The 15,684-nt window shown below is 33.1% G+C and overlaps 1 protein-coding gene across 1 annotated transcript; it reads right to left on the bottom strand.

Annotated features, from left to right (window-relative positions):
• Window positions 1–3,691: 3,691 nt before the first annotated feature.
• On the bottom strand, window positions 3,692–13,334 carry LOC139509479 (E3 ubiquitin-protein ligase Mdm2-like). The gene is made up of 4 exons (XM_071296176.1): window positions 12,869–13,334; window positions 4,655–4,840; window positions 4,378–4,459; window positions 3,692–4,096 (listed from the first exon to the last, which is right to left on the bottom strand). The coding sequence occupies exons 2-4, from the start codon at window positions 4,672–4,674 to the stop codon at window positions 3,959–3,961; spliced, it is 240 nt and encodes a 79-aa protein (XP_071152277.1). The 5' UTR covers window positions 4,675–4,840; window positions 12,869–13,334; the 3' UTR covers window positions 3,692–3,958.
• Window positions 13,335–15,684: the final 2,350 nt, after the last annotated feature.

The following is a 15,684-nucleotide window of genomic DNA, read 5'->3' as shown; positions in this document are numbered from 1 at the left end:
AAAAATACATGTTTAGCATAGCTCCCCCCCCCCCCCCCCCCTGAATATCTGAATAAGTTTATTCAACTTCGATGCCCTGAATATTAATATTTTCTAGAAAACGGACTCAGGGCAAATGTGTTATTAGGGCGAACAGACATGATACAGTTCAGACTGAAAATTAAGATTAATTCACTCTACCCCCACATTTGTCCCACATTACTCTTTAAAACCAGATGCTCCGCAGGGCGTAGCTTTATACGACCGCAGAGGTTGAACCCTGAACGGTTGGGGCAAGTATGGACACAACATTCAAGCTGGATTCAGCTCTAAATTTGGATTGTGATTAAATAGTTGACACAGCATAGGTTTCTGACACAGAATGAATGTGTTCTAATGAACTTAAAATTTTTGTTTTCTCTTAGAGCAATTCACTATGCTGTTGAATATTAATCCTCTCAAAACAAGAATGTGTCCTCAGTACACGAATGCCCCACTCGCACTATCATTTTCCATGTTCAGTGGACCGTGAAATTGGGGTAAAAACTCTAATTTGGCATTAAAATTAGAAAGATCATATCATAGGGGACATGTGTACTAAGTTTGAAGTCGATTGGACTTAAACTTCATCAAAAACTACCTTGACCAAAAATTTTAACCTGAAGCGGAACAGACGGACGGACGAACGAACGGACGAACGAACGGACAGACGGACGGACGGACGGACAGACCAGAAAACATAATGCCCCTCTACTATCGTAGGTGGGGCATAAAAATGTTTGAAGAAATTTTCTTTTTTATTTATGAAATTTCAAATGAGAAAAATTGAACCCAATTTTTTTAATCACATCCCCCTTTCCCTTATTCCAAAACTAATCTCAATTAAAATTTCTAATGGAGTTTGCAACAATAACTACTCATTTAAATACATCATAAAATATTAAGATGTAAAAAAAACTGCTTGTTATCACTGAATGTTATTTATTATAATTTATCAGTTGGTAGTAAAAAGTGAATATACATTGTATATTGTATATAACAAAGATTTAAGTTGATTCTGGACAAAGAAAGATAACTCCAATTAAAAAAAAATCTTGCTATTGCACAATATTTTGCAATTAGATATTTCTTGCTTACTATTCTGGACAAAGAAAGATAACTCTAATTAAAAAAAAATTTGCTATTTCACAATATTGTGCAATTAGATATTTCTTGCCATTGCGCAATACTGTGCAATTGAAAAGACTTGCTATTGCACAACACTTAATATAATAATTTTAGATCCTGATTTGGACCAACTTGAAAACTGGGCCCATAATAAAAAATCTAAGTACATTTTTGGATTCAGCATATCAAAGAACCCCAAGATTTCAATTTTTGTTGAAATCAGACTAAGTTTAATTTTGGACCCTTTGGACTTTAGTGTAGACCAATTTGAAAACAGGACCAAAAATGAAGAATCTACATACACAGTTAGATTTGGTATATCAAAGAACCCCATTTATTCAATTTTTGATGAAATCAAACAAAGTTTAATTTTGGACCCCGATTTGGACCAACTTGAAAACTGGGCCAATAATCAAGAATCTAAGTACATTTTTAGATTCAGCATATCAAAGAACCTAACTGATTCATTTTTTGTCAAAATCAAACTAAGTTTAATTTTGGACCCTTTGGACCTTAATGTAGACCAATTTGAAAACGGGACCAAAAGTTAAGAATCTACATACACAGTCATGACAGTTAGATTCGGCATATCAAAGAACCCCAATTATTCAATTTTGATGAAATCAAACAAAGTTTAATTTTGGACCCTTTGGGCCCCTTATTCTGTTGGGACCAAAACTCCCAAAATCAATACCAACCTTCCTTTTATGGTCATAAACCTTGTGTTTAAATTTCATAGATTTCTATTTACTTATACTAACGTTATGGTGCGAAAACCAAGAAAAATGCTTATTTGGGTCCCTTTTTGGCCCCTAATTCCTAAACTGTTGGGACGTTAACTCCAAAATCAATACCAACCTTCCTTTTGTAGTCATTAACATTGTGTTTAAATTTCATTGATTTCTATTTACTTAAACTAAAGTTATTGTGCGAAAACCAAGAATAATGCTTATTTGGGCCCTTTTTTGGCCCCTAATTCCTAAACTGTTGAAACCTAAACTCCCAAAATCAATCCCAACCGTTCTTTTGTGGTCATAAACCTTGTGTCAAAATTTCATAGATTTCTATTAACTTAAACTAAAGTTATAGTGCGAAAACCAAGAAAATGCTTATTTGGGCCCTTTTTGGCCCCTAATTCCTAAAATGTTGGGACCAAAACTCCCAAAATCAATACCAACCTTCCTTTTGTGGTCATAAACCTTGTGTTAAAATTTCATAGATTTCCATTCACTTTTACTAAAGTTAGAGTGCGAAAACTAAAAGTATTCGGACGACGACGACGACGACGACGACGCCAACGTGATAGCAATATACGACGAAAATTTTTTCAAATTTTGCGGTCGTATAAAAATTGTCAGTACTACACTGCAAATTAAAGGCTTGGGTTCTTAAGTTTTATTAAGTTATCAAACAGCCTCCTAATTATCTTTAAACTTGAGATGATTACCTGATCCTATTGGAAGCACAACTCCTCTGGTTCTCAAAAGGTGGTGGCTTATCTGAGGCGTGACTGCCCGGTCGGATTCAGGCTTGGATTTACCCTTGTGGTCAGGATGACCACATAATATGCTGCTCCTCCTCCACTTCATACCGAGAGAATACCTGTGGTTCGGACACCCCAAATATTCTCCCATGACAGAAAATATTCCAGCCCGAAAGCAAATTAAATGTCCCTCATTTAAATTTGTAAATTTTCCCAGTTTGTTAGAAATTAGGTGATTTCTTATATCCTTAATGCATTCCTTTTACAAAATCACAGCGTTTTCAGCGGGATAGAAGATTGATGTATCACATTTTACATTACTAAAGCATGAGAAACTGCATCTCATCTCAACGTCTGCTTCCATAGTTGTTGATATGGAATATTAACAATAGACATTTTATGGTTTTCAAGTAAGAGAGCTCCATAATTTTACGGGAAAAGGGAGATAATTTCAGGCAAACTAAATTTCTTTTTCTACACTTTTATTAAAAAAAAACACACTTTTACCATGTTTACATGATAAACATAGAAAAGTTATAAAACTTCAATTTGGTGTATAATTATACTGGGTTCTTAGTTGTTCATCCAAATAAGCATCATTCAATAGTGTGCAATTTACAAAGGAATGATAGGAACAACTAGTGATTTAATATCATTATTTTTATTTGTATTACTATTTGTTGGTGATTTTTTTTGTATATTCTTATCTTTAATACTGTAGTGAAGATATTTATACACAAAAAACTGAGAATTGGAATATTGGATGAATCACTTTTTTTAAGATCTGCCTGGTTCTAAAAATAGCTGTACTTTAAAATATGTTATTAATAAAAGCTTTAATAACTGTCAAATCAGAAAGAAGTAAATATACACTTTAATGCTACATTAGTTTTATGCACTAAATGTGCATATTTTGAATAGTGCTTGAAAGCAAAAGGATTGATAATCTAAATAAATACACTCAAATTGAGCACTAACAACTGATAAGTGGCCTCCAGTGGACAAGTCAAACCATGGAAAAAAAATTTACCTGTCTGCCTGGTTTGTTTACAAAGAGTAGACCCGGGGGAGGGGAAACAGACATTCTTTTAAATGTGGCCTCAATGGTACAGAACATGCATATTATATACATATACATAAAATTGAGAATGGAAATGGGGAATGTGTCAAAGAGACATCAACTTGCCCATAGAGCCAACAACAGTGGAACGCCACCAATGGGTCTTCAATGCAAAGAGAAACTCCAGCATCCTGAGGAGTCCTTCAGCTGTCCCCTAAACAAATATGTATACTAGTTCAGTGATAATGTATACAATTATAGATAAATACTTACGTTGCTTCTGTGAAGGTAAACTTATCAACTCCAAATACTTTTCCCAGAGGATCTTTTTTACAGAACACGATACTAGGGTCATTCTGATTATACAACTGTCTGCTACCAATGTAATCCTTCAGATAACTACAGACCTTCAATTTACACATAAACCAGTTGAAATTAAGAATGCAAGTTTTTATAGTGTCAAAATTGATATGGTAGCATTTTTACAATAACATGAATAATAAAAACTTGACATAAATTTCTTCATTTATTATTATGTTTACAGTACTTAAATATGTTGATTGCAATAAAGATAAAATCACTACTGAAAATATGAATAAAAGCTTTAATTATTGTGAAACCTGGTGCTGTGCAGTTTTGGCATTAATAAAATCATGGAAATAATTTCTGAATTCAGAGAAATTTTTACCTCTTTTCTGGTTAACACTTCCCATGATGCACCTACTTGTTTAAGTACAATGACGGTCAAGAAATTCACGTCTGGGTCTGACCTACAAATATAAGACGAACATTAATTTTGACATTTGCTTTCAATACAATTCTCATGTTTACAAGTTCTACTATAGATAGATAAAAAGATTACAAATTAACAAATATCCAGAAAACATAATTCCCTCTACTATAGTAGGTGAGGCAAACAAATCTCCAACGTTTTAAGAAACTGCCAACACTCTCTGATAACTTACCATAGGATAATTGACTTCATATTCTTCAGTTGTTATGCAATGGGACTCTGTGAGTTGCTTCAAAGTAGATACATTTGATCCTGCAGGTGTGCTGTATGAATCAGGAGACTGTCGTACAATTAAATTTGGATTATTGCACACGTTTACTTGGCTTGATGTTACTTGACCACTTACAGTGTAATTGTGCTGAAATAAAATGAAATTATGAAAATATTTAAATTGAATTAAGGATGCACACCTCTGAGTGATTTTTGGGTTTATAAGTCTTGTAAAGACATTATAAATCATATGGTGGTGCACTTCTTTTTTAGCAATGTTTAGCTACAGCCCTTTTAAAGTACCAAATTTTCATGATTTTCCCATTTTTCATCAATTTTTACCTATTTTTGGGCTATTATCATGAAAAAAACACCCAAATCCACAATTAAACTTTTTTTCATCATTGTTCATACTTTCAATTAAGATGAAGAGGACCAATCTGCAGTGGCGGATCCAGAGGGGGGGGGGGTTCCGAAAGTTGGAATCCCCCCTTTTTTTTGGCCGATCAATGCATTTGAATGGGAGCATATAGTTAGAATCCACCCTTTACTCTGTGTTGGGGACCCCCCCCCCCCCTTTAAAATGGCTGGATCCACCACTGAATCTGAATAAGTTTAAATTAAAATTACTATACATAGGTAGGTATTAATATAAGAAAGTTTTATCATATTTTGATGCTTTTTGAGTCAAATTCACCATGCTGTCGATTTTGTAAATTTGTGTGTTTGAAGAACAAAATGCATATTTTTTTAACTTCTTTGTTATAAATGATTGAGAAAATACATATCTAAGAAATTTGAAAAGAAAAAAGAGATATGGGATGTACATGCTTCTGGTAAAATCATTTTTTGTACCCCTCACCCATTTTCTAAAAATTTTGCCTAAAAAGACTGACTGGATAATGTTGATTGGTAATAAAATTTTAAAAATTGATAACTCAACCAGATGCTCCGCAGGGCGCAGCTTTATACGACCGCACAGGTTGAACCCTGGACGGTTGGGGCAAGTATGGACACAACATTCAAGCTGGATACAGCTCTAAATTTGGATTGTGATTAAATAGTTGACACAGCATAGGTTTCTGACACAGAATGAATGTGGTCTAATGAACTTAAAAATTTGTTTTTGCCTTTGAGCAAATGAGAAAAATTTAACCCGCCCCCCCTTTTTTTCACACACCCCTTTCCCTTTTTCCAAAACTGATCTCAATTCAAATTTCTAATGGAGTTTGCAACAATAACTACTCATTTAAATACATCATAAAATATTAAAATGTAACAAAAGGTGCTTGTTATCAGTGAATGGTAAAGATTGTTTTAATTTATCAGTTGGTAGTAAAAGTGAATATACATTGTATATTGTATAAAACAATGATTTAAGTTGACTCAATTACTATTCTGGACAAAGAAAGATAACTCCAATCAATTGAAAATTTCTTGCTATTGCACAATATTGTGCAATTAGATATTTCTGGCTATTGCGCAATACTGTGCAATTGAAAATATTTACTATTGCACAATACTGTGCAATTGAAGATTTCTTGCTATTGCGCAATACTGAGCAATTGAAAATTTCTTGCTATTGCACAATACTGTGCAATTGAAGATTTCTTGCTATTGCTGAATACTGTGCAATTGAAAATTTCTTGCTATTGCACAATTCTTAATATAATAATTTTGGATCCTGATTTGAACAAACTTGAAAACTGGGCCCATAAACAAAAATCTAAGTACATGTTTAGATTCAGCATATCAAAAAAGCATAAGAATTCAATTTTTGTTAAAATCAAATTTAGTTTAATTTTGGACCCTGTGAACTTTAATGTAGACCAATTTGAAAACGGGACCAAAAATTAAGAATCTACATACACAGTTAGATTTGGCATATCAAAGAACCCCAATTATTCAATTTTTGATGAAATCAAAAAAAGTTTAATTTTGGACCCTGATTTGGACCAACTTGAAAACTGGGCCAATAATAAAAAATCTAAGTACATGTACATTTTTAGATTCAACATATTAAAGAACCCCAAGGATTCAATGTTTGTCAAAATCAAACTAAGTTTAATTTTTGACCCTTTGGACCTTAATGTAGACCAATTTGAAAACGGGACCAAAAATTAAGAATCTACATACACAGTTAGATTTAGCATATCAAAGAACCCCAATTATTCAATTTTTGATGAAATCAAACAAAGTTCAATTTTGGACCCTTTGGGCCCTTATTCCTAAAGAAAACTGTTGGGACCAAAACTCCCAAAATCAAACCCAACCTTCCTTTTATGGTCATAAATCTTGTGTTTAAATTTCATAGATTTCTATTTACGTAAATTATGGTGCGAAAACCAAGAATAATGCTTATTTGGGCCCCTTTTTGGCCCCTAATTCCTAAACTGTTGGGACCTCAACTCCCAAAATCAATCCCAACCTTCCTTTTGTGGTCATAAACCTTGTGTTTAAATTTCACTGATTTCTATTTACTTATACTAAAGTTATTGTGCGAAAAACCAAGAAAATGCTTATTTGGGCCCTTTTTGGCCCCTAATTCCTAAAATGTTGGGACCTCAACTCCCAAAATCAATCCCAACCTTCCTTTTGTGGTCATAAACCTTGTGTCAAAATTTCATCGATTTCTATTCACTTTTACTCAAGTTAGAGTGCGAAAACTAAAAGTATTCGGACGACGACGACGCCAACGTGATAGCAATATACGACGAAAAATTAAAATTTTTGTGGTCGTATAAAAACTACTCATTGTAATTACACAATCGTTTGATTATAATATTTTTTTAAATTCATTAATATTTTCCCCTTGTATCACATATTGAGGTCTTCAATGCAGCCAGAAATTCCCTCATCCTTCAGATGTCCCCTAAACAGTCAGGGGACTTACTTAAACAAGTGATTTTCTAAATCACTGATTCAAGTAACATTATTTCCATAAAGGTTGGAAGTTAGAGTTGTCTTTCTTTAATAATCACCTATTTAAGTAGTACAAATAAATCACTAGAAGAAGTGATTTAATATTAGTGTAGCTTTAAATATAGAATACTAATGATCCAGGGACTAATTATGTTTCTAAACTTATCAGAACCAACATCTGTGTTGTCTAGGATGACCAGGTCATTTCAGGTGATGACCTTGTACTGAATCTAGGATAATGAAATAAAAATCACTTGTTTAAGTATCAGACCTTAATTTCCTTCCCAAAAATCACTTCTTTAAGTATCATTCTTTTAATAACCCCCACTAATTTCAACACCCCCGAACAGTGAAATTTTTATCGCGAACAGTAGAATTTTATTACATAATCTGAAAGATGAAACCTTGAACTTCACAGGAAAAATACTCCCACTGCTGTGAAAAATCTTTTAAGAAAGTATCAGTTCATTATGTAAAGCCATTATTATAGTATTTTTTCAACTAAAATAGAATTTTCAGGTAAATGATAGCATCAAAGGCATAAAACTTGCTACTTAAAAGAAGCAAAAAGTTCATATTTTTTAATTTTACTAATTAAAAGATGTTATTTAAACCTATGTGTTTAAAATTTTGAAAAAACTACAAAATCCCAATTTGTGACAAAACCTCGAATTTGCTACTCAAATAAGTGATTTAAAAATCACTTATTTCAGTAAGTCCCCTGACTGCTAAATAAATATATATGTAAACCTCAGGTCTGTGTACGACCTCAAATCTGTGTCTGTTTCTCAAATTTATGCCCCATTGTGACGTCCATCGCTAATCTATGTCCGTAAAAAAGATTCAGCCTCAAATCTGTGTCCGATTTTCAATCGTGACGTCATTTGCAAATCTATGTCCGTTAAAAAAGATAAGGCCTCAAATCTGTGTAATGTTTTAAATCCTTTTTCCAGTTTGTTTCGCCATGTGCACATTTATGCCCATCTAATAAGTTCGGCATTGTAGGTTTTTTGTTTTATAAAACGTTTCTCAACATCAAAGTCTTTTTGCAACCTTGTATTTTATTTTTGTGGGTAAACATTAGTGTTCCAATTTGTTTTCTATTGTTGAATGTTACATATTCTTACGTTGAGTTTCGTTTGTTTACATGTCGTATATGCTTTTCATTTATCTGCCTAATCCATTTTAAAAGATCATTGTTATGTAATGTTAATGTTAAAAACAATTGGCGCGTCTGGTTTGTATTTGATTGATTGTTTGATGTTAAACGTTCAGTGGCAAGTATTCCATGAATTTCACGACAAGATTAATTAGCGTTTGATAACGGATTGAAAAGTGATTAATATGACACAAGTTTAGTATTTTTCTTTTATTATATCGACACATCCTTTATAAATATGGAACGAATAAAGGAGGATTGTTTGGGTATAGACTGTCTCCTAAAATAAAGCACCGAACAGGATAGTCTTAAGGTGCACTAGGTCCAAGTAGTCCGACTTGCTGATACGCATGAGCGTATGCATGAGCGTCATTTACATGCTCAAGAGTATCTTGGATAAATATGTCGTGAACACCACTATTTATTTAAAAGAAAATTATCTTTTAGGAAAAGGTTACAGAAATATACAGGAGCACTCGACCAATCGTAAGGCCTTTTTTTTTTAATTAGTTGGTTTACGGACAACTAGTGTCAAAGGTTAGGGTCGGAGGAGGTAAAAAAAATAAAAATAAAATAGCAATCTTAGATTTTTTTTTTGTTCACGTATAACTGTTCTGAAAAATTTGAGTTGGAGGAAAAAAAAAAAAAAAAATGCCGTTCATTCATGACATTACAGGGGTTGAGGAGGAGAAATAGTTTAGCTCTTATCTTGATATGCTTTGCATTTGATGGATGGATGGTCAATTGTTGTTTAATGTCTAGTGGCTAATCAGATGCATAATTAGGATGAGAATATGATAATGAGAAATGAAATGCTAAACTGACACACTGAGCCAGAATTTAAATGTGGTAGCTCACAAGGTAACAGTTCCCCCAAAGATATGTTACCTTACCCAAACACATTATTCTGACTCCTTTAGTATACCAGTATTTTTTTGTTGAATTAAATATAAAATATATGAGTCTTCAAGAGAAGAAATAATTTGAGTCTTGTCAGAGAGGCTAAATTTAGTTTAAACACCTTGACACTTTAATTTGAAGTCAAACATTTGTTTATCAGCTATTGGAGAGCATGGGTTTGCCTTAGTCTGCCCTGAAGTATAAGGGTCTACTGATTTATATTTCATTCTTGTTCATTGGGTTGAGGTCTCATTGACATATTCCACATTACCATTCTTTAAAATTCTATATTATAAAACCATGTATTTGTATGTATATACCTTTGAGTTGGCAATGCGTCGTATTTTTTCTGTGCTTTGAGTAGGATTGAAAAAGCATTAAATTTATCATCCATGTTCAGCTTTGCACTTTTTTCTGGAGGTGCTCCTTCATTTACATCAACAAATATAATTTTTGCCCCAAAGGACGCAAGCACTTCTACGGGTGTACTGGTAGGGGTGTCTGCCCTAGTTTTGTTTGGTGGCGAAACTGTTTGTACCTTGACAATGGCAACATTTTCATCAGCCATATTGTCGAATATGGCATCGCCGATTGTTTGCTTAGGTTTGCATTTGATAAAAGTGCTCTCAGTACGTTGACCATCAAAGTTAATATTCAACTGAAAGTAGATGAAGCCGTCAGACTCCATGGTCCTCCCTCGTTGGGTTTTTGAATTCGTCTGCGTCATTTCGAAGCTTTTCAAAATACGCCGTTCACTACAAACGCTTTATTGACACAGACAAAACGTTTTGGAACGCCTCGGATTTTTTTATTCACAGCACTCGAAAAATCGGGTCGGCGGAATAAAAAACAACACGAAATCAAAATTTTAATTTTATTTCACTTTTAAACAAAATCGGGTCGGCGGATCCGTAAACCAACTAATTAAAAAAAAAAGGCCTAAAGTAATAGTTTTGTGTATTCTTGTTGAAAGGTGCATATTTTTATAAATGTCCTTGGTCTAAATATTTTATATTCTTTCACAAAATTTTTCAATAAATAAGATTTCCAACTGTCATTGATTGAACCATAAATTGTATATTATATGATATATATCAAGTCAGTATGATATGTCTACGACTCTAAACATGCTAAATGGTCTTAAAAAATACAGCATGTATAATATATATTCTTTTTTAAATAAAAGACATTTCAAAAGGAAGAAGAACACAGCCGATAGTCCAATATTATTAAATAAATTATTTCTGCCTCTTTTCTTGTTATGGCAAGTAACGTTAAGTTAGGGCAATTTTCGTTCGTTCCTAAGATGTTGAGAAACCTCCAATAATATAAGTCATTTCCCTTAATTTAATATTAAGTTGGTATGTGTTCTCCATGTGTGTGCAAGGGCTCAAATATAGTTTATGGTTAAGTAAATCTGGCTAAATTATTTCGCTGGTATTTATAATATTGTTTAAAGTACGGTCTTATGACTTTTTTTATTAAGTCATTTCTCCATGTATGTGGTTAAAATCTTTACATGACTTATGTGTTAATATTGTATGCCGCCTTCAAAAATGAAACTGCACATATTTATTTACTAAAAAGACAGTAAAGGATGAATATTTGGAACGTCTATGACGCAATATTAAAAAGGACATAGATTTGCTGAAAGGACATAGATTTGAGGCTGGACATAGCTTTGAATCTTACATATATACTAGTTCAGTGATAATTAACATTAACAATGTACACAAAGCAATGGATGCCGGAAGTGGTATTTTGTGAAGTTCTAGAATGTTTTTAGACAATAGGAAATCAGGATCGAAATGAGCATTAGAAAATTGGCATTTTTTAGCAATAATTGGGAACAACAATACACCTTATCGCTATTTGTCTGCTATTACTGGATATCACACAGGTTCCCATAAAATTTTGACTTCATAAAGCAAAATATCTGACACCACAATGAAAAAGTGATTGTTGTTGACGTCAAAAGTTCAAGCGGCCGGGTCAGCCAGGATTAGCGATAAGGTGTATGAAAACATACCTTAAGAAATGTTTTTTTATTCAAAAGTGCAGAAAAAAACGTATTCAACACTGTTTTTCTACGCTGTAGTGACGTCAATGCGTAGTTTCCCCATGTCTTACATTATGTAAGTTCAAACACAAATACCTAACGAACTGACAAGATGACCGATTTTAGACTACGGTTGGATACCCATTCCGGTCTAGGTCCCCGAGATGTGTGTGGGAGGATGAAAATCACCCTACTTATGGTACTGAATTTCCAGCGCCCCGAGTCAAGATCGAACCTGGGACCTTTAGCACTGTAGCCATCGGTCTTAAATACTAGACCACAAACCCACATAATTAATTTTAAACAAAAACTGCCCAAATTATCCGCATAGCGATTATATTGCCTTCCGACAGAATTTCAGCTGTAAAATCTTGTGAATATGAGTTAGTAATTGTATTGTAACTGTATGTAAAAAAATTGTTTGTATCCATGTATCTATGCAAATCAATGTTCTTTTTCCTTATTCATGTATGCTCTGTATGCCCCTTGTGGGCCCTTAAGGAGGCTCGCGGGTATAAGATTTTCAGAAAAAAATTAAACATTAATTTTTCATTACAAATTTTATTGATTACCTTAAGTAGCTGTTACTTTATCATATGGTACAAAAATCATTCCAAAAAATCAATTCGTGTTGGCCCCAGCAGACTTTTAAAATGTAGATGCCATTGAAAAAGCTTCAAATTATCTCCCTTTGGTGCAAAAATGCCATTTTTTGGCATAAAAATTGAAATATCTTTTTTAACTCATCGGTGACCTATATTTTTTTATTGTTTTCGAATAAGCTGTACATAGACTAAATAATTGTAAAATTTTAGCGATTTCTGTAATTTAGTTATTTTTTTATTTCGATATTGCCGCTATTTCTACTATTAGTTCAACAGAAAAAAAGGACATTAACAATGAGGATGTATGCTCCTTTCGAAGGCAGATTGTGAGCGTAAATGATCGTAAATGAACGGTGACCCCATTTTTTTTTTCATTTTTCTATTAAGTATAAGATAAAGTTCATTTATAGAAAAATATAGAGAAATCCTATATTTCATAAATAAAAAAAAATTCAAATAATTTTAGACCCGCGAGCCCAAAATATGTTCTGTTCTGTTCTGTTCTGTCTCTGCCCACATTTCAGTCCTAACCTTTTGAGATATGATGTAACATCCCTGTGGCAATCAAACAACTTTACTAAATAATTTTGCGCCATGTGGATGTAATTTACTGAAACTATACTCTGTATGCACAAAACAAATCAGCATCCATGCTGTATACAGCGCCACCTATAAATAGTTCTGGAAGGGAGATAAGGTAAACTTCTTCTTTTAAATCTTCACATCCTTTGTAGGACAACCACACCGTTACGGCGTGTAGAACAAAACCCACCACCACGAATGTAGGAATATAATATGTACACTATATCCTCCACTAATATATACAGGATCACTTTCTAGTTGCACGTATAGCTTGTAGTATGTATTCTTAGTTGCGTTTAATAGGCTAGTTACCGGACATATATACAGGGGGATTATATATGTTTACGTAGTAAAATAGTAAAATAGTTCATTCTTAAAGATAAATGTTGTAAAATAAATTACTTCACTCACGCTCACGTTCGCACTGGTAAAAAGAATAACAAGCTTGCAGCATTAAAATCTAAAATAGTTCGCCTTTCACAATATAGACCTGAGACTACTATAACACAGTCACAGTATAGACTAAGGCTCTCAGTAAAAGCTAAAAACACTTTGTCTTTTCATCAGAGACTCTGTTTTCATCAAAATCGAATAAAACGTTCATAGTGTCTAAAAACTTAATCCACGCATAGAATTTGTCGTTTTACATCATAAAATCTAATAAAAAGGTTTTTAAGACATCATCGTATCTATATATTATAGCACTTTGTGCGACGTTTACGATCTAGGCACGCACTGTAAATGTAATGGCAATTGTCATGTTCTTATCTACATAGTTCTAAAACTTGTCTTCGTCTCAACTCGGACGATTTTATCCTCATCTAGGAAGGAGAGTAGCGGATTCTACCAAGGATTGCCGAATGAGAAAATGTTTCTTTTTTTTTTTTTTTTTTTTTGTATAACCTTCATCAGTTCAAATAATGATAACATAGAATTTATTGTCGTTCTTTGCAAATCAAAGAACTGTTGTTTTGTTTTACAATTTTGGTTTGGATACATAAAGGATCACAAAGGGAAACTGATATCTTTTTTCTATAATTCAAATAACAGTTTCATGATTTTTGTTTGTTTGTTTTTTTAATTTTTTTTTTATATGTGCTCAAGTGTTTCAGCGATGATCCTTTTGTGCTGGATTTTGTACTGAATAAACTTTAGTTAGTTAGTTTCTATACTAATTTTTTATTAAATGGCTATCCGCAATATGTTTAATGAGATCATTTAGTCTGAGTTGTTTGGGTTGAGTATCAAGAAAGAAAACAAATTCTGCTGTGTGCAGCATAAACACGAAAATTTTGATAATTACATGGCAGAGGGAGAGGGCAGGACTTTTTAGGGACGTCGGGATCGGCTGTTTTTAAGCTCGGAAAATTTTGATAATTACATGGCAGAGGGAGAGGGCTTGACTTTTTAGGGACGTCGGGATCAGGTGTTTATAAGCTCGGGATTTCGGGATTGACCCTTTCGGGATCCAAGATTTATTTTTTCTAATTTCGGGATGTCGGGATTTAAATTTCTGTAAATTCGGGACCTCGATTATTTAGATCTAGAGGATTTTTTTTTTTTTTTATTACAGACAGTTTTTGTACTAGTGTAAATTGATTTTATATTTTTATGTTATATATTAAGTAAAAATATGTTGAATTTATATGTAGTAGTTTAAGACAAAACCGATTGAAAATCTGATTGAAAAAAAATACCATTTACCTGAATGGTCTCAAATATTAGATAGTAATAGAGAAACAACAGTCATATCACATCCCATATAATAAATAATAAGAGATGTTTCTGGAATTACGTATATCAAAATATTTAAGTTTAGTGCTTTTCGGTAAAATCCTATTTATTACAGAAATTCAACCTAAAACAAAGACATCTTTTTAAATAACAAGATACCTAAGTCGGAAGAATGAATATTCTAATTAATGATTAAAAAAAGGAAGCTGAAAATATCCAGTGGCGTAGCTTGCCTTCTGTTCATACCGAGGCAGGGGGTCAGGGGGGGGGGGCACAGTTGCTGTTCAATGTTATTTCATCATAATAATGTTTATTATATGCCTTACTATCTATACTCAAAGCTATAAAAATAACAAAATACGACGGTGAAGGTATCACATTAGACAACCAATGAAAAGTCAGTTTCCTGACTTGCTAGCAGTTACAAAAAGCAGGAACATATGTACATATATATGTATATTGACATACTGTTCCCAGCAGAAAGCCAGCTCAAATGCCTAATGTCTCCCAATATATTTCCAAGCCGTAGTACACTCTAATATAGTTGGCTGTACATCACACGTCATATCACAAGATAGCATGACCTTGCTCGATGGATAGAAGAAACCTGTACAAAATGTTCAATACAGAAAAAAAACGCAAATATTAAGGTTTATTTGTAATAAGTTTAGTGATGATAATATGTTTGGTCGTAGGTCACGAATCAACGAATTATAGATAATCACCACAAAATGACTGCTGGATTGAACAAACGAATTTCAGGATAAACAAGGAGAAAAACATATGCTATATGTAAAGTGTAGCACGGCACTTGTTTTGGTGGTGTATTCCTTCGAAGGTCTTGAAATTACATATTGAATGATTTTTAACTTTTTTTTTCATTCACGATGAACATGCCAACCGGGGAATAACTAAGATTTACTTTATTCTGAAGTCTTCATTATAAATGAACAGCATTCGGTTGATTTTTTTTTATATATATACAAACTGACATTATGTATTAACTAACAGACATATTTCTCTGGAATTAG

Source organism: Mytilus edulis, unplaced genomic scaffold, assembly GCF_963676685.1.
Source record: "Mytilus edulis unplaced genomic scaffold, xbMytEdul2.2 SCAFFOLD_551, whole genome shotgun sequence".
In the NCBI taxonomy this organism is placed as follows: Eukaryota; Metazoa; Mollusca; class Bivalvia; order Mytilida; family Mytilidae; genus Mytilus; species Mytilus edulis.
Note: the sequence above shows the minus strand (reverse complement) of the source record. Positions and strands in the feature narration are given on the sequence as shown.

What these genes read in the sequence shown, in the direction of transcription:
- LOC139509479 (XM_071296176.1), bottom strand. Translation starts at nt 4,674, where the DNA reads ATGAAGTCAATTATCCTATG. An exon ending in ATGAAGTCAATTATCCTATG is followed by an intron (nt 4,460 to 4,654) that starts GTAAGTTATCAG and finishes TTATATTTGTAG; the next exon opens with GTCAGACCCAGACGTGAATT. An exon ending in AAGTGTTAACCAGAAAAGAG is followed by an intron (nt 4,097 to 4,377) that starts GTAAAAATTTCT and finishes TGTAAATTGAAG; the next exon opens with GTCTGTAGTTATCTGAAGGA.